The sequence below is a fragment of the Ipomoea triloba genome, chromosome 13 (assembly GCF_003576645.1).
Source record: "Ipomoea triloba cultivar NCNSP0323 chromosome 13, ASM357664v1".
Classification (NCBI taxonomy): Eukaryota; Viridiplantae; Streptophyta; class Magnoliopsida; order Solanales; family Convolvulaceae; genus Ipomoea; species Ipomoea triloba.
In genome coordinates, this window is record NC_044928.1 from 19,480,957 (window position 1) to 19,507,347 (window position 26,391).

At 33.6% G+C, this 26,391-nt stretch overlaps 2 protein-coding genes across 3 annotated transcripts; one reads left to right on the forward strand and one right to left on the reverse strand.

The window, feature by feature from the left end:
- The first annotated feature begins 6,463 nt into the window (after positions 1-6,463).
- LOC116001724 (DNA-directed RNA polymerases I and III subunit RPAC2-like) lies at positions 6,464-8,717 on the forward strand. 2 transcript variants are annotated; one of them, XM_031241647.1, is made up of 5 exons: positions 6,465-6,618; positions 6,909-6,966; positions 7,455-7,560; positions 7,737-7,813; positions 8,232-8,717. In XM_031241647.1, exons 3-5 carry the CDS (start codon positions 7,460-7,462, stop codon positions 8,363-8,365), a joined length of 312 nt encoding a protein of 103 aa, XP_031097507.1. In that variant the 5' UTR covers positions 6,465-6,618; positions 6,909-6,966; positions 7,455-7,459; the 3' UTR covers positions 8,366-8,717. The 2 variants fall into 2 exon arrangements, with proteins under 2 accessions (XP_031097505.1, XP_031097507.1); XM_031241645.1 differs by lacking the exon at positions 6,909-6,966 and having other exon boundaries at positions 6,464-6,618.
- Positions 8,718-22,849: 14,132 nt separating this feature from the next.
- LOC116002680 (protein TORNADO 2-like) lies at positions 22,850-25,949 on the reverse strand. The gene is made up of 2 exons (XM_031242844.1): positions 25,301-25,949; positions 22,850-23,428 (listed from the first exon to the last, which is right to left on the reverse strand). The coding sequence occupies exons 1-2, from the start codon at positions 25,796-25,798 to the stop codon at positions 23,111-23,113; spliced, it is 816 nt and encodes a 271-aa protein (XP_031098704.1). The 5' UTR covers positions 25,799-25,949; the 3' UTR covers positions 22,850-23,110.
- Positions 25,950-26,391: the final 442 nt, after the last annotated feature.

Here is a 26,391-nt window from a genome sequence, read left to right on the forward strand (position 1 = left end):
TCAGCAATACCATATTCAGAATTAAATCGTGACCCAACATTCGGTGTTGGGTCAAACCACTCACACTTAAAGAGAACAACCTTTTTAATTGGAACATTTGGGTACTCAATCTCAACAACCTCTTGCAACGTGCCAAAAAAATTTGATTCAAGTTGTGCTAAACCACTGCCCTTAATAGACACTCCATAGTTAGAAGTCGATTTTCTTTGGCAATATGCTTCAGTCTGAAACTTGAACCCATTAACAACATATCCCATGTATGTGCTAACCTCCATTATCGGCCCACATGCCAAATCAATGAGTGATTGGTTACACACATTGTTCATTGGGCTATGTACCTAAAAATAAATATATAGAAAATGTCATATAACAACAAATATAGTTAATAATGAATCAAGAATGGAAAATCATATTAACATCTTATGTATTCTTTAAACCAATGTGCAAAATTCCTTTCGATTTCATCATCTACATCTTGATCAGTACAACCAGGATTGTAGCGTCATAAACCGTTTTCATACAACATACATTAGTGAAATTCGATATATACATTTGAAATCAACATGGAAAAAATAGAGCACACATACCTTAAAATAGGTTGAACCTCCTCACAATTCAATAACACATACTGATGAGCGGCAAAATATTCTTCTGCACTCAAATATCTTGTCTTTCTTTTGCCCATCGATTGACCTGGTCGATTAAATATTGACAAAGTAATTGGCAAGTTAGGATCAATGTCGCCATCATTTAGGTTACGACCTATCCTTGTTCTTCTTCTCTGCACATCATCGTCAAAATAAATTGATGCAAAGTGTGTTGACTCTTCAAGCATATATGCATCAGCAATTGAACCTTCAACATATCTCTTATTTTTCATTTTGGACTTCAAGTGATTGAGGAATATTTCAAATGGATACATCCAGCGATATTGTACTGGGCCACCTAAACGTGCTTCATAGGGAAGATGGACAGGCAAGTGTTCCATGCAGTCAAACAGTGCAGGAGGGAAAAAACGTTCTAACTTACGCAACGTTAAAACAATTGATTTTTCCATTTCACATATGTTGTCTACACGTAGGGATGTAGAGCAAAGATTTCGGAAAAATGCACTTAACTCAATCAAAGGCTTCCAGTGCCAGCTTGGTAAAACCATGAAGGCTACAGGTAAAAGAAATTGCATAAAAATATGGCAATCATGACTTTTCATCCCAATTAATTTAGAAGATGTGGAATCAACACATGTAGCCAAATTAGAAGAAAACTCATCAGGTAACTTCAAAGTCTGTAACCACTCATAGACAGCCAATTGATTAGTATGGTGTAAGCTGTAGCTCGCCTTGGGCATAAGAAAACGTCCATTCTGTTCCACCAACTCAAGTTGTGGCCTATTACATACGTCCTTCATATCAAGACGTGCACTAGGCGTGTCTTTGTTTTTGGTTGTGCCTTTGACATCCATAACCGTGTGAAATATGTTGTCAAACACATTTTTCTCTATGTGCATCACATCAAGGTTATGACGTAGCAAGTTATCTTTCCAATAAGGTAAATCCCAAAATATGCTCTCTTTTTTTTCCAGTTATGTGATTGTCCAAACCCCTCAATGCGATCAATTGGACCATTAATAATCCTTGGGATATTTTCCAAATAATGAAACAACTCATCCCCTGTCCTAATTGGTGGAGGCATTGATTTCTCTACTTGTTGTTTGACGAAGGCATCTCGATTCTTCCTCCAAGAGTGATTCATTGGAAGGAATTGACGATGACAATCAAACCAACATGTTTTATGACCATTCTTCAAGTAAAATGATTTAGAATACTGAAGACAATAAGGACATGCAAGTTTCCCAGCTGTCTGCCATCCAGATAACATACTGTAAGCAGGAAAGTCATTGATGGTCCACATTAACGCAGCTCGCATCATAAAATTTTGTTCCAGTGATGAATCATAAGTTAAGACACTTGTTGCCCATAATAATTGAAGCTCATCAATTAAAGGCTGCAAATAGACATCGATATTAACTTTTGGGTTCTTTTTTCCAGGAATAATACAGGTTAAAAATGTGTATGGTGTAGTCATACACATTGAAGGTGGGAGATTATATGGAATAACAGGCCAACAAGAGTACGGCTTCGCATTGAAACCAAAAGGAGAAAATCCATCAGAACATAAGCCTAATCTCACATTTCTAGGATCTGCTGCGAAATTAGGATACCTTCTATCAAAATGCTTCCATGCTTCACCATCTGAAGGATGACACATAATACCAGGTTCGCGACGATTTTCATAATGCCACCGCATGTATGAAGCAGAGCTATGTGATGCATACAAATGTTGCAATCTAGGGATGAGAGGAAGGTAATGCATTCTTTTCCGTGGCACCTCTTTTGCACGAGTACATCCAGGTAGGAGTGGTTTAAATCTTGGCTCACCACAAAACTTACAGTGCTGGTCATTGATTTCAGACTTATAGTATAACATACAACTATTCACACAACAATCAATCTTCTCATGTCCAAGACCAAGCTTTGTAAGTAACTTTTTTGCATCATAATACCTAGTAGGTACTCGATTATCGGGACCCATCATCTGGTTATTATACTGAAATATTTGATCCATTGCTAGCTACGGTATATTAAAAGTTGTCTTGATATTCATCATCCTCAATGTATATGCTAGCTCTGTTTCTTCTCCAACATTCATTGATAAAGGTTGTCTCGCAGCATTTAACAAATCATAGAAGTTTTTTGCACTACTATGTGGCTCTTCATCTTGGTCATTCTCGGTATTTAGTGGAAAAAACGATGGACCAGCTACATCAAAAACCATCTATTCATAACGATTATTTTCACTAGGGCCCTCATTCATATCTGGTTGTATTGAGGGAGGGAGCTCATCATGACATGTCCAAACCCAATAATTCGGTTCAAAACCCTTCTTATACAGATGAACACGAACATCATCTGCAGACAAGTGTACTCTGTTCCTACACTTACTACATGGACACCTAATTTGCATTGAAACCTCATACGCATGAAGTGTGCTTGCATAATTTATAAATTCCTCAACACCCGCTAAAAACTCATCAGTATACCCCCTTCTTCCTGGTAACAACCGGTTATACATCCATTTTCGATGTTCAGGTATATTAGCCATATAAAACAACTGCAAAAGTATATATACAATATAAACACAACATATATAAATATATTACAAGTAATATAAATATTTTAAATAATTATATATCAACATACTAATAAAATAATAGACAACATATACAATGCAAGCTAAGGTTAAAAAATTATAAATATACAAATAACTCTAAACACACACATAAATAAATTTTACACACACACACATACATACATACATATATACATACATGCATACATACCTACATACACACTACATAGTGTTCAATCATTTTATAAATAATTTAAAAATATATGCAAATAATTAGAACTAGATCTAAAAAAAAGATGACATAAATACAAAGAGTTAATTCCATTTTTGGTCCTAGATTTATAGGTGGCATTCCACTTTTAGTCCTCTTTTATCAAAACATCCACATTTGGTCCTAGTATTATTGCGGCATGACCATTTTTGGTCCTCGGTCAACAAAATTGTTGAAATGTCGTTAAATACAATGGTTTTTCAACCATTTTTATACAAAGTAAGTTGATCCCGCTATATTTTTATGTTTATTTTTTTTGAAAAAATCTGTAATTGAAGACCGAAATACCTTTGTATTTAACGATATTTCAACAATTTTGTTCACGGAGGACCAAAAAAGGTCATGCCACAGTAATAGTAAGACCAAATGTGGATGTTTTGATAAAAGAGGACTAAAAGTGGAATGCCACCTATAAATCTAGGACCAAAAATGGAATTAACTCTAAATACAAAATTCTAAAAATATATACACATACATTAGCTTGATTTCAACACTATAGTGAAAAATCCACTGCAAAAAAAAAAAAAAGTGTAAATATTCAAACTAGCTAGATCTAAAAAAAATTGACATAAATGTAAGTTCTAAGAATATATACACATACATTAGCTTGATTTCTACACTATTGTGAGTAGTTTAGTATAAATCGCGTGGAGAAATGAAGAAATCTGCGAAATGGGTAAAAGAAAACAGTAGAAGAAAAAAATAAACTGGGCAGGGAACCTGCTGGTGAGGCTATATATAAAGGAATTTCCGACCACCTAAAAGGTGGTCGAAAACAAAGTCAATTTCGAAAAATAAATAAATCCCTAAACTTTCCGACCACTAGAAAAAAGTGGTCGGAAAATTCCGACCACTTAAAAGGTGGACAGAAATTTCCGTCCACTTTTCCGACGACTTTATCGCTTGACGGTTAAAGGAAAGAAAATCACTTTTTGCGGCCAAAATTTTAGGTGGTCGGAAAGGTGGTCGGAAAATCGTTGTTTTCCTGCAGTGATATATTGGGAAAATTGTTATTTATGCCCTCCATAATATGTTAATTATCAATATCACTCCTGAATTATTAGTGGTGTAAATGTTGCCCCACAATTTTCAAAACGGTACATATATTGCCCCTCTTGTACCGCACGGGAGGGGCAATATATGTAACCTTTTAAAAATTGAGATGCAACATTTACACTTGGGAGGGGTAATATATGTATCGTTTTAAAAATTGATGGGCAACATTTACACCACCAATAATTCAGGGATAACATTGATAATTGATATATTATGAAAGGGCATAAATTACATACCGATATTGAACTTATACTAATTAATGAGTATACCATCATTGATTTTTTTGTTTAAAAAAAAATTGTAATCATTATGAGTACAAATACAAATAATAGAATTAGCATGATAATGTTTTTACAATCATACCTATAGAATGTCAAATAGATGGTGTGTTGCAGAATATATTAGGTTTAGTTTTGGGTGAATACCAGTGAGAAGGGGAGGTGTTTATATTGTTGTTGTGGGTAGAACAATGCGTTAGTTAGGAATCTATACAAAATTGTATTATAGAATCCTATTAAGACTTCAATATTTTAATTTTAAGTTAGGAATCTATACAGAATTGTATTATAGAATATTGCCAATTTGTTTGAAAACTGCAATAAAGAAGCAAATTGCCTAAAGAATTTAATGTTAAACTTCCGTTATATTTAAAGGAAAGAATTTGGTAAAAATTACAAATGATTAGGATATATTAGGAATTTAATTGGATGTTGCATAATAAGAAGAACACAAAGTACAATATGTTATAGCATACTATTACACCAACATTTTTTTAGTTCTAGTTAGAGGTCTAACATTATTGGCTCTTATTTAAGTGTAGATAGATGTATAAGAATGCAGTTGTTATGCCATGGACCCGGGTCCACCTTGCAAGGTGGACCGGAGTCTATGTTCACAATTTAATAACTCTATGCTCACAATTTCATAACTACATGTTCACAGTTTCATAATTTTATGTTCACAATTTCATAATTTAATCACAATTTCATAGCTCTACGTTCACAATTTCATAACTCTATATTCACAATTTTATAAATACATGTTCACAATTTCATAACTATATGTTGGAATAAGAGTCAAATAGGCCACCCAACTGCACACGAAAATGCAATTAGGCCATCGAATTGAAAAACAATGCAATTGGGTCCCTGAACTAAACAAATTCATGCAAATTAACTCAAAGTGACTTGTTTGACTTGATCTTCCGGTTAACAACTTTAAAAATAATATTTTAAATAAAATAATTAATTAAATTTAAAAAAAGAAAAAAAGAACTGCCAATCGGAGACGAATCGTCTCCAGTTGACTTGGTCTCCATGGCCGGAGACGAAGGTCTTCGTCTCCGGCCATGGAGATGAAGCAGGCTGGATCGTTTCCAGTCGGCAGTTCATGTTTGTTTGTTTTTTTTTCTTTTTTTAAAATTTTAATTAATTTATTTAAAATTATTTTAAAATATTATTTTTAAAGTTGGTAACCATAAGATCAAGTTAACAAGTCACTTTGGATTAATTTGTATGAATTTGTATAGTTCAAGGACCCAATTGCATTGTTTTTGGGTTCGAGGCCTAATTGCAATTTCGTGTGTAGTTCGGTGACATATTTGACCCTTATTCCCTATATGTTCAATAGTATCAAAACTCTATGTTTAACAATATAACACAAATTTTGAATCTATATAACAAAATTGTGAATATAGAGTTAAAAAATTGTGAATATTGAGTAATGTAATTTTGTATATTGAGATCTAAAATTGTGAATATAAAATTCTAAAATTATGAACATAGAGTTTTAAATTTGTGAACATAGACCCGGGCCGGGTCCACCTTGCGTAAGATGGATCGGGGTCCATAGCATAATTTGCCTAAGAATGCCCAATAGGCCAATACTGCTAATAGCCCAATTCAATAATTAATAACCCAATACAAATCTCAATAGCATAGCCCTACCTTGACATTGACTCCCTTCTCAGCTTCTCCCCTGCGATATAGTCACACAGACTCCCTTACCTTAGCCCTAAGCACGACACCAACCGCCGTAGCTCCTCGGTAGCCAACATCAAAATTGTGAACTCTGCCCCAGCAAAATCGCCAACAGGCCTAAAGGTAAATTTTTACATAAAAAAACTAAAACGGACTTCATCCTTGCGAGTCTGTTGGCTGCGATTCTGTGAATGAATATGCTATTTTATACATTATTAGACTTTAGGAATATCGTATGAAAAATTAATTCTGGAGTCTGGACAGTGTGTTACTGTGTGTGAAAATTTTAATTTTTCTTTAATTGTTCATCATTATTTTATGTAAGTTTTTGAGAAGTAACCAAAGGAGTTTGAAAATTAATTTTGGACAGTGTGTTACAGATGGTTGAATAATATCTCATAGTCATTTGATAGGTTTGAAGTTCTGGGTTTGAAATTGGTAATAAGGCAGCGACATCCAGTGAATAAGGAAGTGAGTGATGATGATATTGAAGTTTTTTTTGGCACTTTGGCACTGTGTTTGTACTGTGTGTTTAGACTTGGCATTGGAAATTTGGCTCTTGGCCACTTGCAAATTAGTATCTTTGTTTTGTGTGATATCAAGCTTAATATTTGTAGTATTAGTGTATTACTGTATTTGGACTTTAGATTAGTATATTTGCGACTTTGGATATCATTTGATATTTGGAGACTTGGAGTTATTTTGGACATGTCACATGTGGATTGTTATATTTTATATATTTAGACTTTTTCAAGTGTAATTCTCAATTTATTTTGGATTTGGAATTATGTAGTATTGCACATTAGAATTTTTAACTATTAATTGTGGAATAATTTGTTAATTGTTTGGTTTTTCGGAAATGACTTAACCGATGGTCGGTTTTTTGGTTTGTTATATCATTCATATTTTCCTATTTGTGTGTGGATATTCATCTAAAATTCTTGCCTTTTTCTTTGCAGGATAAATGGAACACGGTTCACTCCATGATCAATCCAATGCTACTTTCTCGTTGACAGACGAGGATCATACCCTTGCCAATGCTCTCAGATTCACCCTTAACCAAGAGTTTGTATTTTTCTTTTTATCTATTTCATTTATTTAGTTAGTTTTAAATATTATATTGTTGTTGGAATTGAATTTACAACTTCATATCTCTGCATTAGCTTGTTTGAACTCTTCTTTGTGTGTTTGTGTGTGTGAATTGATGATACTTTGGTGACATTATGGTGTTATATTTGCAGTCCCAGAGTGGTAGTTTCCGGGTATAGCATTCCACATCCCTCTGAGGCTCGAGTGAACATAAGAGTTCAGACTACGGGTAAAGCTTCAGACTTTTTTTTTTTTTTTTCCTTTCACTGCTAGAAAAGACAATTCTTGCATTAATTTCCTTACAGTTCTGCATCTCTATTACCATTGTATATCACCCCTTACTAGCTAGAACTTGTCTCTGTTATTTGTTTTACCTTTTGTTGGTTTATTGGTTCAACAAGGAGAATATGCTTGAATGGTGTTGCGTAATTAACTTGTGTCAACTGATAATTTTGAAGCCCTTTAGAACGAACAAAAATCTTTTTAAGTTTCTGTCCACTCTCAATCAAATTTGTGGTTTCTTGTAGTCTCTGGCCTTTACCCTTTTTTTTTGCAAAATTTAGTAGAAACGTTTATAACATTGCTCAGGTGTTTGTACACAAAAGTTGGTTGGAATTTTCAAATATTGCTTGTGACTATAACTTCAGGGGATCCAGCTAGGGAAGTGTTGAAAGATTCATGCCAAGATCTATTGTTTATGTGCAAGCACACTAGGAGCATCTTTGATCAAGGTGTTGCAAGTTTCAAGAATGGAAACGGTTTGAAAGACAAGAAATTTTAAGGAATACTTGATCCATAGCCACTCTTCACCTCACCTCGGATTTGCACGAGGATTGCAAGTATTTGAGGCTGTCATGTGTATCCACTGATTATACTCCCTGTTTGTATTACTTCGCCAATTTGCCCCTTGTTTCCTTAAACCGAATCCACATTGTCTGTCTCACAGTAAAGCTCAAGGTTTTGGTACTCGCCCTTGGTATTATTGTTATTGTTATTGTTGTTGTAGTCTATGGATTTACCATGCAATTAAGCTTCTGGGTAAAGAGACCCTTGATGTAATACAATAGGTTGCCTTCAAGTTGAAGAATCTCAAGTCAAGAGGTTTATATAATTATATCAAGTGGCTTGAACTTCCTGCTTGGCAGTGCTTTCTTTGGCTTCTTTTGAATTAGGGATGGGAGAACCTGCTTAGTAAAGTAATTACATATGAAAAATATGAGATTAAGTATAAGTTATAACCAAGCCAAAATTTATTTGTGATTGTGTGTCCTATGTTGCATTATTATGTTTTCTGTTCATAGAACTAGGGCTGGGGCTATTTAATTTTAACATACAACCGGTCAATGCTTCTAGGAAGTGAACCCAAGGGCAAATTACTAGCAATCCTACAACACTACCAAATGAAAAAATAACACAAGGACCATAAATATATTCCTCAGAGTCACAGGTTGTTATAACAGATATGATGAATTTTTTAGTATAATGTAATGGAATTTATCTATAACAAATATGATGACTTTAGTCCAATTTCACAGTACTTTCACAAAAGAAAAAAAAAAAAGCAGCGAAGGTAAGTTGATAACTAAAGCTAGTAGTGCCTCAAACTCAGAGTATTAGTTGTCCCCAAACTCAAGAATATTAGTAGTACCTTTAAAAAAAATTGAAAGATAAAATTGGTAGCTCCTCAAACTCAGATACCTTTTAGTGAAATTTATTCTATTTCTTAAGAGTGCATGCTAGCTACTATTGAGTATTACAATTATAATTGTATTTGTTTTATATTCATTAATTGAAATAACTCTAATTCATATTATATCCCTCGTCACATGACAAAAATAAAAGAAAAAAAATGTTAAAAACTTCTCATGTGCAAATAAAAAAAATTAAAAGTGTAATCATTTACACTTAATAGTGTAAGTAATTTATGTTTTCACATTGGTGCACTTACGATAATGTTTTTCACATTGGTTAACTTAATGATAACGTTAGGTGCACTTAATATTGTTGATCGGTGTACATTATAGTGTTGCACTTTTAATACATTTCACTTGCACTTAGGTACAATCAATGAAACTGTTACTTGTAATTTTAACATAATTTACTTGCACTTTAATGTTTGAATTATTTATACAAATGAAATCGTGTTTTTTTAAAAGCGTTTTTCATTTGTTAGATCTATCTAGATAAATGACTGCGATGAGTTCCCATTTTTCTCTTGGGCTTGGGTTCTCATTTGAACCGTTTCATATATATATATATATATAGATTAGGTGAAAAGCTTACCTTAGGTGAAAAATAGGGTTTAATCTCATCCATTGATTCAGTTAGGGGTGGGTGTTTCGGTCTTCGGTTTGGTGTTCAGTTCGGTTTACGACTCTCGAATTTCAACATTTCCTAGGCGACAAGGTTGTTGAGGGCGCCGCGACTTAACGGAGTGTCGTAATAACTATGCATGAAACATCACATAACCCAAATCCAAAGTCTAATATCTAAATATTAAATACTAACGGATGCAGTTTTGCGTAGGGTTGAGGTGTCAAAAGATATGTGTGTTAAAACGGAAAGTCAGTGACTCCCCGAGTGTCGGTCTCGAAGGAGGGACGTGGAGGTCTGTCAAATCTTCGGGAGTTTACTTGATTGACTTTTGCAAGAGATTCGAGTGTGAAGAGTGGTGAATCGTGAGTGAAAGGAGTTCATAAGGTTTGGTTTGAATAAGAAAGCGGTAAAGTAAAAGAGTTTGAAAATATGTAAAAGGGGTAGGGATTGGATAGTGTTCATCTATGTTGCATCTTGGTGTGTCTAAGGTAATGGATAAACAATACAAGGATGTTGGCTATTCAAGAGTGTGTGTTCTTAGTCTTTTTCCACCTTTGTGTACTAAGGCTTCTTTGACTTAGGAGTGCCTTCAAGCATCCAAAGCTCTAAGAGGAATTCTATCAAACACTTAAGCTACACACTATCCTACTATTCTTAAGAAGTCCATAGGATCTATGATTGTTTCAAAGCTTCAAATCCTAACTCTAATCAAAGACATGAAAGAGTCAAGAGCTCAATCTCTCATCTAGATTGGCCAAATCCAAACAAGATCTCATCAAAACAACAATCAATAGACAAGAATAGATAATCCAACAATCTAAGCATTTAGATCCAAAAATAGATATAAGATCATCACACTAGCAACATATCTTCACACAATCCAAATCCCTAGATTAAACTAGCCACACATGATATGAAATTCAAGACAAAAGCTAATTTAATCCAAGAACAAGATAGCAAAATATAATAGAAATGTAATAGAGGTTACCTAGAATGAAGTAATCCTTCAATCCAAGCTTGTTGTCTTCTACAATGGAGATTTTCCTAAACTACTCCAAAAAAAATGAAAAGAGAAGTTCTAAAATATGAAATATGATATCTACTATTTTATACAATAATTCACCCCTTTATTTCAATTGTATTTCCCTTATCCTAGTGAAATTGGGAATTGTTTGTGTGTTATATTGTCCAAGTGTTGAATTATCTACAAGGAACTACAAAGGAGGAATTTTGGAGCATTTTGGACAAGTTCTGGAAGAAAAGGGAATTACAAGGAAGAAAGGAAACAAAAATACAAATGGGAAAAGGATTAGAAGTTGCCTAATGGGCCAAGGCCCATCTACCTCCTATATATTCTACCTATTCTCTACAGTTGGAGGAGGTTCCCTTACAGAGTTCTGAACCCTAGCTAGTTTTAGATTATTCTCTTTATATTTCCCTAGCATAGTTTAGATTAGTGATACATTAGATTATTTAATTTCAAGCTTGGAATCTTGGATTGAAGTTGAATTTGTTCTTTATCAGTTAAGTTTCTCTTCCCTTTATATTTCTTGCAATGTTTATGGTTATTAATTATTGCTTTGTTTTGTTTACTCCCATCATGCGGGAGTAGTTCGTTTATGGGTTTTGGATTAGGGATCCATTGTTAATCTTGATGTTCAATTGGTAATTAATTGCATAAAGGGATTGAATCTTGTACCTAGGGTTTATGTTGATTTGGGGATTTCTTTGCACTAGTTATTGGTTTGTGGCCAGAATTAATTGCTAGTCTAGGAGAGAGATTTATTACAACGACAGTTGGATGGAGACCTCGAGCCTTACCAATTTCAACCTAATTTTCCTGCTATGAAAGTAGAGGTAATTTTGGGGGCTTACAATGCTTAGGTGCTTAAGATTATGATTGATGCATCACGACAGTGGGGCAATCTTAGCCTAATTCTCTTATTGATTACGAAAGTAGCTGAGTAGAATTCTTTTGTGCATTGTCCATATATCCCTTGGTTATTTATTCTTTCCCTAATCCTGAGTTTGTTAGAACATCAAGGTTACAATCCCCCTAATCTGGCCCATTCTTTTATCATACAGTTTATACCTTAATCAATTGCTTTCTTTTACATCATTCAGTCTTTGTTACTTGGATTCTATAAATTCATATACTCTAGTTCCTGGTAATTCACACAGTTGCGTGCCATAACACTAATCCTCAGCGGGACGACATTACACCCTTTTTACACTCATCATTTGTGCTCATCAAAATAGCAAAGGTCTCCTCTGAAAATCTATCAAAGGGGTTTAAATAGTCTCCGAAAAGCAACCCTAGCAATTTTCCGCGCAATGTAGTCTCCACGCTAGCTCACACGCGTGTGAGCGTGCGTGGGAGGCTACTGGATTATTTCCATGCATACTCACACGTGTGTGGCCATCCTTTTGAGTCCTCCGGGGCTTCGATCTTGCCTGGTTCGTTCTTTAAGCTCAACTTCCGCTCCTATTGACTCGCGGGACTCCTGTTTCACCTCCTTTAGGCTAAAAGTTGCTTTTGTGTGTTGGTTAGTGAATTTGAAGCATTTATGATCATAATTCATCATGTAAGGATGCTAGAAACGTGACAAAACACCCGAATATGCACTTGATTTAAGGGTATCTCAGAGGCTTATCAAATACCAACATAACAAATTAACAATTCAAACAAATTAGAATAAAAAATAAAACTAGAATTAAAATTCCAAAACTGGAATTCTCATTCCAGTAATAGTTTGGAAATATATATATATATATATATATATATATATATATATATATATATATATAATTTAAAAACCGTTCAATTTTTCGGTTCGGTTCAGTTAAAATCGTATCAAATCGAACCGTTCGGTTCTTCTAAAACATGAACCTATCGATTTTTCGGTTCGACTAATCCGAACCGTTTTGCCCGGCCTTAGATTCAGTCCATATCAAGGGTCAGAATGAAGCTATTTAAAAAAAAATGGTGACGTTATGGTAATTTTGTGTAAGTTAATTTTTTTAATCTTTCAGAACATTTTTTCTTTCTTGCAGAGCACAATGTTGTACCCTTCAGAGCACAATGTTTTGCATTTCAAAGCACACTAATGTGCGTTTCAGAGCACACTGATGTGTCTTCCAGAGCACACTCATGTGTCTTCCAGTACACATTGTTGACCTTCCTGAGCACATTGTTGAGCCTTCTAAAGCATATTGTTGTGCCTTCGAATTATTACATATTGTTTTGCCTTAGAGTACACCTTGTTGAGCCTTTCAGAGCACATTGTTGTGTCTTCGAAGTGCATATATTTTTTGCCTTGGACTACACATTGTTGAGCCTTCTAGAGCACATTGTTGAATATCGTAGGTGGTAGATCAGTTAATCTTGATCACTAATTACTAATTTGAGTTGAATCTTGTTTGCTCGTTTATTATTTATGATTGTTTATGATTTGTGTTGAAGATCCTACATTAAATTTAATCTTGTTAGCCTTCCAGTGCACATTGTTAAAGATCGTAGGTGGTGAATTTTTTTAAAGAATAGTTGATCTAAGGCTAAGAATAGATGTGAACTTGAGAATTATATGCAATATGTTGCTATGTGCCTGTATGCCTCTTTTTTTTTTTCTTTTTTTTTTTTGAATACAATTGACCTTATGACATTGTAGTATCTGTTCATCTATATTTTGTCAACCTATTGAAGCACAAAGAGTCAATATCGCCTCCACTGAGGCTCGATCTGATGACCTCCCATATGAGAGAGTCACTACATGTCATCTGAGCACAAGGTGCTTGGCTATGCTTGTTATGTATATAGGATTGTAGAATAGGATTGTCATAGGTAACCGATAGTGACTAGAGAGCGGATTCTGTAGAGTCACTATGGCACCAAGTCGAGGCATTGGGACTCTAAGTGCTCAGGGAGTAAATCATCTTACTAATGAGGGAGCTCAAAGTTTGCAGCAGTTAACACATCTGACTCAGACTCTAAGAAGTATCTTGCTCTATAATACCAACGGGGGTAGCGATTGTAGTGGTGAACATACTTGGGTGTCCGACCTTGAGTGAAGCCTAGAGCAAAAATGCAAATCACTACAGAGTATAGCAGAATAAATGGGACATGCAAGGCAAGAACAAGAGAAGAGGCGAGGAATATGCGAAGCAGGGTGAAAGAAGTCTAAGTTTGGTGATAAGTGCCAAAGACATTCATATTTAAGGGTCTTTATGGGGTTGTTTTATGCTTAAATTCTATCCTTTGTGGTCGATTTATGGTCATAATTGCTTAGATGTGCTAATGTTTTGCAAAGCTCTATCATATCTTGCACTTTAGTGGTTTTGAAAGGTTTTAAGCTTAAGAGAAGGCATGTGGACTTGACCAGGAGCAACCAAGGAAAATCACACGAATGGAGCCTATCAACAAGGGTTCACGATCGTGGATTGGATCGTGGATGCAAAACAAAAGGTTCCACGACACCATCCATGATTGTGGACAGGATCATGGCTGAATAAGTGATCCTATCCATGAGTAGCCCACGCTCGTGGATTGAATCGTGGACAGGCATCAGCGAGACATTTGAAGAATGTGCTTTGAAGGGAAGCTATTTAAGCTAGAATTAGATATTTTTAGGGGGACTTTTTTGGATAGATTCTTAGCACTTAGAACATATTTTCATTTATACTTTCTCTCTCTATTTACACATTGTACTTTGAAGAAGTTCTTGGAGAAGAAGGCTTGGCACTCTTTCAACTCTTTAAATTTCTTTATAGTTTGGATTTTTCTTGCAATTTATTATGTAATCTACTTTCTTGCTTTGATCTTTACTTTAATTGCTTTCAATTTGGTGAAATTAGGATAAATGATGATTTCAATTGGTAGAATGTTTGGCTAGGTTTTCTATTAGGAATTGAATTGTGATTCTAGTCATGATGCTAGTGTGAAATGCATTTCTAATTAGGTTTATGCATTGCAATAGATTGATGAAATGTTCTTGTTATCTATGATGAATTGTTTGCTTCCTTTGAGAATGTCCAACTTTAGGGGTTGTCTAAGGCATTGAATCTTAGCAAGATGTTGCTAGATTCAATGTAGCTCCTACTCATAGATAGTTTTTTGCTTTAAGATTCGAAAGGCCTAAGTGAGAAAAGAGGTGAAGACAATGTGTTTGATAAAATGTCTTTTAGGTCATTGGTCACCTAAAAAGTGTTATATTCCTAGAGAACGCTTAGTAAACCGATAGGTGAAAAGTGCTAGTAAAGTTTCTCATTAATATCATCCTTGCAATGTATAAAGCCTAAGTCCTAAGAAAACTAGAAGCATCATGCACTAGGTCGCAATTCCATTCATAAGCTTTTTCCCGATTGAATTTTGAATACTTGTTTTGATCTTGATACTACAACATGCATGAATCACCTTTGTTTTTAGTGGCATTGTATATGATGTGTGTGACCTATATTCCTTAGTTCAAGAACGTGTTAACACTTCCAAATTTGCGTTCCTCAAAAGAACGATAAAACTCGGGAGTAATCCCCAAAATCTTTGACACAAAAAGCGTGTGTTATTTGGCTATCCTGAACAGGTCAAGAGCTTTCGAAGGAATAGTGGTATAGAAAACGGGAAGGGTCGCCCAACTCAAGTGTGGCAAGGAAGAATCAAATTAGAGAAAGACACTATTACTACAAGAGGTGCGGAAAGGACCACCCAAGGACCAATTATCAAGGGACTTAATTAAGTGTTTTAAGTGTAACAAGACTAGGCACCAAGTCTTTGAGTGCTACGCCAGCCAGAATTGAAATGTTGTCGAGGGCCTAATGAGAATGAAGGCCAGCAGAGAGGGAGTCCATTTGGAAACAAGTTTGGGGGCAGGAATAGCAATGGTGGAAGATGAAACAACACAGGTAATAACAAGATCAATGGAAATGGGAACGATAATTGAGACCAGAGTAGCAACAGTGGTACCCAGCAAGGACAAAACTTCGTGATGGGTAGAGCTCAAATGGGTGCTGGTGACATGGTTCCAAGTATATTTCTAGTGAACTTTATACCTGTAATTATATTGTTTAACTCCAGAGCGTCGAATTCTTTTACATCCTCTATTCTTCTTGAAAATCTGGGATTAGAGCCAACATATACGAGGAAGCTATGTGTTAAAATTATTTCGGGAAGAGTAATGATGGTGAAAAATGTTTGTGAGAATTTACCAATGATTATAGTTGGGATGAACCCTCTTAGAAGGACTTTGTTCTCTTTTAAGTTCGAGGAAATAAACGTAGTGTTGAGGGTGGACTGTTTATATTCAAAACAAATTGTTTAGGTCGGACATAAGGATTAAAGTGTCATGGGGCCGAGGAACTTATGAGAAGAAGAGTTTGTAAAAAGAAATATTGCTTGCGAGAAGATTCAAACCTATGCTCTAATCTAAAGAAATTGAGGCCAACACGTTGTACAAAGAAGTAAATCTAGTTTAATCTTACATTAACAGCATGTTTGGTTTGTAGAATAGGCATGGAATAGCATAACATTCCTAGTAATAGGCCTATTCATTTGTTTGGTAAAAGTTTATATTCCCAGGAAAAATATTCCTAGGAATGGCCCATTCCCCCTAGAGGAGGAATAACTATTACTGCCCCCCCCCCCCTCCTCCCGGTCATTTGCATCAAATTGAAATTCTTCGTATATATATATATATATATGTATGTATCAATTGTAGGTATTGTTGTTCTATATTCTTGTATTTTGTATGTATTTTTGTTTTATTTTTTATTGTGTTTTGTATTCGAAAAATATATGTGTTTTTAATATATTATGTATGAGTTCTTGTTATAGTTTTTGAGTATTGTAATTTTAATTTAATTTGCAGTTATGGCTTGATTGCGTATTGAAAGAAAAAAAAAAGATTCGTAGTTGTGTTGCGTGTGTGGTTGGATATGTGTGATTCTGTGAGTTTATTATTCATAATCATGATGTCTACCTTGACAATTTTGTGTGCTAATAAAAAATAAGTGAAATCTTATATTATTAATACATTAGGGTATCGAGAATATATGTTACGAACGGTGCATTCTTCTGATGAAAAATGCATATCTCAACTTAGGATGAAACGACATGCTTTGTAAAGTTGTGTGCAATGTTGCAAACTCTAGGAGGGTTAAGGCCAACAAGAAATATGCTTGTTGATGAGCAAGTAGCAATCTTTTTACATATTATTGCTCATCACGTAAAAAATAAGATCATTCAAAACAAATTTCAAAGGTCAAGGGAAACTATTAGTCGATACTTTAATATAGTATTAATTGCTATTTTGAAACTCCGAAATCATTATAACATATAATTACAATGTGAATATATATTTTTATAATATTTTATATTAGTTCTAGAATTGTCTAGGCGCTATAGATGGAACATTCATTAGAATAAAGTACCATCAGAAGATTAACCTAGATATTGATCTCCCAAGGGTGAAATTGCAACAAATGTATTAGGTGTATGTACACCTAACATGCAATTTGTCTATGTTCTTTCGGGATGTGAAGGATCTATAGCAGACAATAGAGTTCTTCGAGATGCATTACTTAGAAGGCATCCACTTAAGATCCCTAATGGCATGCATTATAATATTCAATTTCAAATATGATGTAAAATAATATGCATTCTTATTCAACTATAAAATTATGTTTATAGGTTGTTACTATTTAGCTGATGGAGGATATGCTTATAGTGAGGATTTTTGGCACCATTTAGAGGTCAAATGTACCACTTAAATGAATGGCGCCAAGGTCACCAACCGACAACTCCTCAAAAGTTTTTTTAATATGAAACATGCAACTGCTCACAATGTCATAGAGCGTTGTTTTGGGTTATTGAAAATTAGATGGGTTATACTTAGAAGCCCATCATTTTATCCTATTAGAATACATAACCGAATTATACTTGCATGTTGTTTGTTGTATAATTTCATTAGAAATGAGATGAATGTTGATCCTATGGAAGATGAATTGGTACAAGCTAAGGTAACGGAATATATGAAGATGATGATATTACACCAATAGGCCAGAAGTTTGGAATAATTGAAAGACAGAATTAGTAAATGACTTGTTCAATGAATGGATAGCATCTAGAAATTAATGACATGTTCATTGATGTTTTTGTTTTTTGTTTTTTGTTTTTTTGTTTTTTTTTTTTTTGTAATGTGGTTTATGAGCAATGTTATGTGTTTGAGTTTTGATGAATAATTTTTTAATCCAACTTATGGACAATATTATGTATTTTATAAATGTATTTTATTTGTAGTTAAGAATGACTTCTCCATGTACATCTGCAACCATTGGCTCTCAAAGTGCTAAGCAAACAAAAAGAAAGTGGACACCCAAAGAAGACATTGTATTAGTTTCTTGGTTGACCGAAATGCATAATGTAAGGAAACATAATTCCGATACAGGATTCAAGATAGGTTATTTATTAGAACTTGAAAGAATGATTTTGGAAAAAAAAATACAAAATTCTACCATAAAAGTGAAGCCACATATTGAGAGTAGAATTAAAACTTTGAAAAAAAGAATGTGGTATTATTCATGATATGGTGCAAGGAAAGACACTAGTGAGTTTGGTTGGAATGAGCAAAAGCACATGGTTTATGCTAAAGATGCACTTTGGGAATCATATTTAATTGTAATTTGTAAGTATTTACCATTTTTTTTACTTTCATTTATTTTTATTAATGTATACGTATTAATACTTTATTTTATATGTTTATTACAGAGTCACAAAGAAGCTACACCCTTTAGAATAAGAAGTTTTAGGTTCAATAATGAGTTATCTGCAATATATTCTAAAGATCGTGCAACTGGAAAAGATGCATAGATAGCGAATGACATAGTTGAAGAAATACAAGCTAAAGAACAAAATGATATAAGAGTTGAGACAGATGATAGTGCCTTTGCTGGTTTGGATGATATTGATTTAATGAGTACACAACTTAAGCCAAAAAATGATAGAAGAAAAAGAAGCAATTCAAGTAAGAGAAAGAGGAGTGGTCATGACGAAGCTATTGTGATATGTGCTGAGAATATGCTTAATGTTGCGAAGCTAATAAGAATTACAATGTCAGAAGTTAGAAAAAACTTGTCCAATGGCCTTCAATATGATTGTGATATGGATATGTTTCAGAAGCTTGATTGTGCATTACAAGATGTTGATTGTTCGACTTTAGACGAAATGGACCTTGTTTCGTTAAAGCTCACTGATCATCCTAATAAAGTGATTTTTTTCTTAGTCTTGATCCTGATTGAAGACTACAATGGGTCAGAAGATTCCTTGTTGGCAATTAATCATTATTCAAATTTATATTTTATGATGAACATTGCTACTATCATTTGATTGTTTTGAGTATTTTGATGAAAAAAACTTATGGTATTCTTCTTTTGAATATTATTATGTTCTTTAAAAAATTTTGTTATTTATATGAATATTTTGTTTCATAATTTACGCATCATTTTTTATAATATTGTAATTGCTATAAAATAATATTATTTAAAATTTTTATGTAATAATAATAATAATAATAATAGTAGCAACAACAACATTAGTAGTAGTTTGGATGAATTGTAGTAGTAGTAGTTTGGATGATTGTTATCTTAAGGTTAATTATGCCAATTTATTGGATGTTTTCCCTTATGTTCTAGACTTCTAGTGTTAGAATTTGGGGGTGTTACAATCAGTTCCAACATACGACGCCAATGTTGATTTTATACTTAGGTGAACAACGCAAGAAATAACATGAAAACAATGTTATTATTGTTAGAAAATAGAAATCAAACCACTTAAAATGCAACCCCTAAGGAGTATTTATAATTAAGGTGATTGATAATAGTTTTAAAAAAATGATAGAAAAGATTTACAAATCTCGATTATGAAATCTTCCTAAAGAAGTTTTGATTTATTCCTTAGGTTGTAGAAATCTACTTTCTAAATTTGAAAAGAGGAATCCGACTTAAATTTGGTAAAGATTCTTCGAATATTTCTCCAGATATTCCAATCTGACTGCGCACACGACCTGACCCACCATGCTGCTTGACTATCGCCACTATCTAACTGCTTAGGCCTTCCCCATTAGTATGTTTTGGCACAAATTTTAGCAGAAAAAAACTACTCCTTGTTTTACAAAAATGGGGGTATTGGCTTTTGGAGAGTTCTTAGCTTTCTCCTGCAATAGCCCCTAATTTTGTCAGGTTTGGTGGAGCTTCTTTGTTATTTTTTTTCTTCGACTGGCCGTCAATTGAATTCCTATTAATTTTTTTTTTGCTGACCGTTGCAACAGCCAGCTTATTCTCTTTTTTTTTTTTTAATTTAATTTTTTTTTATTAAATATGTAGCTGTGGTAAAATCAGTGTTGCAAAAATCGCACATAGGCACTAGGCGGCGCCCGACCGCGTCGAGGAAGGCCGAAATCGGCCTCCTCCGCGGCTGGGCGCCTAGGTGGTCGACTAGGCGGCGCCTAGCCCGCCTGGGCCGCCTAGGCCGCCGGGCACCTAGGCCGCCTAGGCCACCGGCTGACTTTTATTTTATTTTATTTTATTTTAATTTTAATTTTAAATTTTAAATCTTAAACATTTAAACTATTAATGTTATAATGTATTAACTAATACTCTAATAGTCTAATTAGTAATAACTAATAAGTAATAATTTAATAAAATAATAAGTAATAACTAAATTAAACTAATACGTAATGCACTAATAATTAATAAATAATAACTAATAACTTAATAAGTATTAACTATTTAAAGACTTACAATATTAAACACTTTACAATTATTAACACTTAAATTTTTTTTAAAATTTAAAAAAAAAAAAAAAACTAGGCGCCAGGCGCCCCCCAGGCGCCTAGAGGACGCCTAGCGATTTTTGCAACCTTGGGTAAAATTACTTTTAAAAAGTAAATATTTATAATTATAATTTTTTAAAATATTTATATTTAAAAAATTATTTTAATTTTAATATGTTTAATTTAAATATAATAAAAAATAATAATTGTAATTATAATTTTGATAATGATAATAAATAAATAAATAAATAAAATATAGTGTTAAAATGGTAGGCCCATAAAAAAAAATTAAGAAAAAACTTAAAACTAATGGGAAAAAGAGTTTTTGTGATTGAGTGAAATAGTAGATGATGAGGTGGCCGGATATTAGGACTCACAAAAAATTGGAGAATAAACTTGAACTAATGAGGAAGGCCTTGGCGAGTGGAATGAGTAGGTACCCATCACTAACCATTCCAGAACCTGTTTGTGCCTATGTTTTTTCATAATAAGGCTATGTTAAGGAATTTCCTCCCTTTACAAACAATAGCAAAGAAGGAAGAAGCCAGCATACTCCAAAATCCTTTTCTCCACTTAATTCTTTTTCACAATTTCTAAGAATAATTTTAAAATAAGAAGTATAGTCCAAAGATTTCGTTTTAATTAGAATGATAACAATCGACAAAGATTTCGGGGTTTATGCAGATAAATACACCATGAAAAGAATCGATCAACTTTCGGCGCCATCCTTGACTAATTTTAGCCTCTCTCTTTCGCCCTGTGTTGTCATCAACTTCTCGTACCATCATTATTGTCTCCATACACAAAAGTCAACACACCCATACCAAAACGCACGAATTTACGGGTTATGTTGGTCGAAATGATAATGTTACATAGATTACAGTTTTTAATTAAATTTTACAATACTTTATATTACCTAAGTTTCTCTCGTTACTCTAAAAAAATAAATACATATAGCGTACCAACTATCATGTAGTGTGATTGCACATATGTTATTATTCCAAATGGGTGATCACAAGATCAAATCTCAGTAGTAGGGTCTTAATTCTTTAGGCTAAAAAGATACTACTTTGTAAAAATTTATAAGTCCTTTAAAAATACATATAACTTAGTTGTGAATCATGTTGTCATATTATTAAGTAAAATATTTTTTTTAAAACAATTTCATCTATGTAACATTTTTTTATGGTTAACCTATAATGTTAAATCATTCAATTAAAAGAATTTAGGAGAGAGGGAGAGAGGTTACATGTTAAGGCAAGAAGGTTGAATGAATAAATTAAATGCCAATCATCTTTGTTAAAAGTATTTAAATAGATGACTAATTGTCGCAAATAAAAAAAAATCATGTAATGTGAAAATAATTTTTTTTAAAGTAAAATTAATTGTGGTAATATCACAATAGTCGATCACTACAAGTGAAATTTACTTATTTTTGCTAATAACAAGTGATTATTGCATTAAAATGTGTAATTATATCATTTAATGTTATGATAAAGTCAAATCTCACCTTGTGACCTTAGCTAACCAGCTCAAATAAAAAATGTTTGATTTTTTCTAGTGAAAAAATTTGGTTGTGGTTTTTGAACAAATGGGGAGGAGTGTTTTTATCAAGTTTTTCTCTTGCAACTTTAGTTTTTTTATGGGTCCCATGTTTGAGCAAAATGAGAGAAAAAACACGCAAATTACGTATGGTCCTCACTACGTTGCGCCTAAATGGCGCCGCATGCATTGCACGCACCATCTAAGCACATAAATTGTTAAGCATCAATTTTTTTTTCTTTCTCTCTTTTCTTGTCATAACTATAAAAACTCAGTAAAAACTTAAACAAATAGACTTGCTTTAAGCTAAGGTCATTCCTTGTCTATCACGATCATTGCCTGCACTAATTTCAGTACTTCTACTCTTCTAGCAACTAGCCAACTATCATTTCTATATACTAATAAATGTCATCACAATGACATTTCTTAAGGGGATATTAAATACTTCTCAAATTATTTTTCGCTTATGGACATAAATTCATAAAATTAGTCAAAAGAGCCTTCTAAATCCTTTAAAAAAAATATATTTATGAATCCAAAAAAAGATAAGAAACCACTTTATCAAACCAAAATTAAAAAGGAAAAAAATATTTAACACTTATTAACGAATGCACTTAGTATTATTTTCATGATGAAAAGATTTTTTTTTAAAAAAAAAGTCACTAAAATGTCCATTCAACCTTTTGTTTTACAGAGCGATTTCAACAACATAAGATCCATCCAAATTACAAATGCCCATGACCAACTTAACCTTCAACATCTAGTCAATATATCCTCTCTCTCTCTCTCTCTCTTTTGTAATTATCAAAAGATGAAATTAACAACATATATAGCTAATTAATTATCACAGTTTAAGTATAAGTACTACCTTGTTTGTATTTGCGAAACAGGTCCTCAGTTTTGGCATTCCTAAAAGCACAGCACCCAATAACATAAACCCAAACCAACCCCACAAGTGTAATCAACAAAATGATGTCTGCCCTTCTCCATTCCTTCTTGAGATTTGCCAGTAAACCTGCTTTGCAAGAATCACAAGAGTAGCAAAGCTGTGATTGGTCATTGTTCCAGTTTAGGCAGTCCATGTCTGCTGTCATGTCTATTGGGCTTATCCAATATGTTGGGTTCACATATGTGTACCCACATTTTGTTGGTGGTTTACAACATCCTGACTGCAATTCATTCAAAACATAATAAAAGATGGTTAATTAAGATTGAAGAATAACTTGGATTGGTAGGGTAACCCCAGTCAAGATGGCTAAGGATCGGATACAAATTTATAACTACAAGATCATGAGTTCAAATCCTAGTCTTTTTGGTTTGATTCAGTCAGCTACAGACAACCTATATTAGTTTACCTCCTTGTAGTCATTTACCGGTTAAGAACAACCTATACCGGTTAGGATTACAAGGCGAGGTTTACTCATTGCATACCCTCAAGTAATGACTAAAACACCAGAAGCAGGGACTACCCGAGTTAATGATAGAGGCAAGAACACTTTCCGGCCGTGGGTTTCGCTCGTAACTAAAAAAGAATAACTTGGATTGGGGTAAAACGAAAGGATGATTATTAAATTAATCACATGATTAAGGAATCTGGTTCTCTGCTTCACTGCAATGCTATGAAAGATATTTGGTTGATGTGAGAATCAATGCAAGTATTATTTGGGAGTGTGAAAGCAAGGAATAAATCTAGGTTAACATGCCATTTCCACTTTCTTCTGTCATAGCCTTTGAAAAAGTTATCTGCAACACTATTCAAGTGTTTACTTAAAGTGTTCACTCCATCTGTCCCTCATTCCCAAAACTTTTTTTCCAAGAAAAATAAGTTGTTAAAAAGATTATTGAATCTCTAATCCGAAAAATTTTTATATTCTAATTTGATAAAACATTTAGAATGATGTAAATTACGATAACTCAGTAGTTGTTGTTGAGTTTTGAACTTTAATCATTTATGTCAAATATTGTCTATTGAACTAGTCCATACGGACAAAAAAAAAACAATATATACGCCACCGGCCATCATATGTTCAACAATAATGTCTTATCAATTGTAAATTGTAGAAGGGTAGAGTATAAGATAATATGTATGTTTTCTGAACTATTAACTCCTTGTGTCTTATTATAAAGGTCTAATTTATTGTATTTAGTGATTAGTTTTATTAAATGCAACATTGACTTATGTTTTATGTAACTTCCATAATATTGATCGATACTAGTATCATATACATATTATATACAGTAGATACAAATTAAATTAAATTAGTACATGCTGATAAATTTCTATTACTTCATAATATATAAAAACAGTTTATTCACAAGCTATGTAACCGGTCAACATAAAAAATTGTGAAATTGTGTCAATAACTAAAAATTTAAATATAAAATTTTATGAAAAAATACGAATTTTTTTATAATGCCATAGTGAATCATTAATTTGTCCTTAAATTATTATGGTACCGGCAAAACTTTCTATTCTCAACAAGACTCTGCCATCTTTTGGGGAACAATCAAAAGCATATGCACTCACTTCGGATTAATTTTTGTTTAGGTACTTATTTATATAGTTATAATAGAAAACAAGGTTTTTTTTTTCTTTTTTAATACAACTGGTCCTATTCATTGTAGTATCTTTTCATCTATACTTTTTGACTTCCCATATGGGAGAGTCATTACATGCCATCTGAGCACAAGGTGCTCTGACAATAGAAAACAAGGTTAATAGATTAGAATTCGGATAAAGTTTTTGGAAGAGTTGCCTTTGAAAGTTGTTTTTGGGATAGAAAATAAGAATTGTATAAGGGCACAACTACTACACAAATGCACACACAAGAACTGCATCAGTTCACAATCTATTACACGAATGTACACGTAACTATTCCAGAATTTCCACCGTCATCCAACATGTCAGGGAGTAAGTATTGTGCATGTATATAGTAGATTATTTGCACTCATGTATTAGTTCACATGTTCTCACCGAAAGCATGATTTTCATATAAACGCAAGCATATATATATATATATATAAAGAAGAAAGAAAAATACCTCCATGGGGCTGAGATGTGCATTGAAGAAATCTAGAGCACTGGTATAAGTCTGGTTCAACTGAGCACACATAGGAGAGGAACTAAGGCAAGTCTTGATCCTATCCCACTTATAGGAGCTTCGGACCCGGCGGCGAAGCCAGCCGGAGTAGTCATCAAGATGGTATTCCAAGTACGCCCGGCTGGGCTCGGGGTGGCCGGAGCCTCTAATGGTGACCATGTACACGAAAACCACCAAACACGCGAGCAATATTATGAGCACAAGCATGGCTACGAGGTAGAATATAAGGAGCCACGGGATCCTCCAAAACCCGCCTATAAACCCCGCCAGGGCCACAATCAATGTGAGAACTCCCAAGATGATGACCGGCCATTGCAGAATCTTGACGCATGAGTTGTCTGGCAAAGTCGCCAGCCAAACGCCGGCGCCTATAATGGGGATGGAGAGGAGTATGGCTACGAAGTTTATGCACCCTATCACATTGTTACTTAGTGCCATTTTTGGTTTGTTAATGAAGGGCTCTCAAGATTTGCTTTGATGGGTGGGGTTCTTCTTGTGAATGGTCTCGAGACGAGGAAATGGTAGAGGGATCGGAAATGTAAAGCAAAAGGAGAGAAGAAAGTTGGACAAGATCTATGTTATCCAACCTAGCTTGCTTCCACCTTTTTTTTTACCTTATATCTTATTTTAGGCACTGGTATATATCTAGCTATAATTTAGTTACTTTGTATCGTTTATTAATTGTTTATTACAAACTATATGGGATTTTCTAGGCTACTAATAATATTGGCTATAAATAAAAACTATCTTTCAGGTTTAAAATTGTAATTTATGTCCATCTGATCAGATATAGACCAATTATAAATATCATTCCTCAATTGTAAATGGTATAAATGTTGTCTTTGAATGGTCAAAATGTGACCACATATTGCCTCTATGGTAGGATCAAATGAAAACATGGTTCTCTTGTAAATAGTGATGATTGATCTTAGTTGCCCATTAGAGTTTATAGATGGTCAATAAAAGAAATTAGATCAAATCAATTTTATAATTATTATAAACTTTCAAGTTTGAATATTTATAAAATGAGC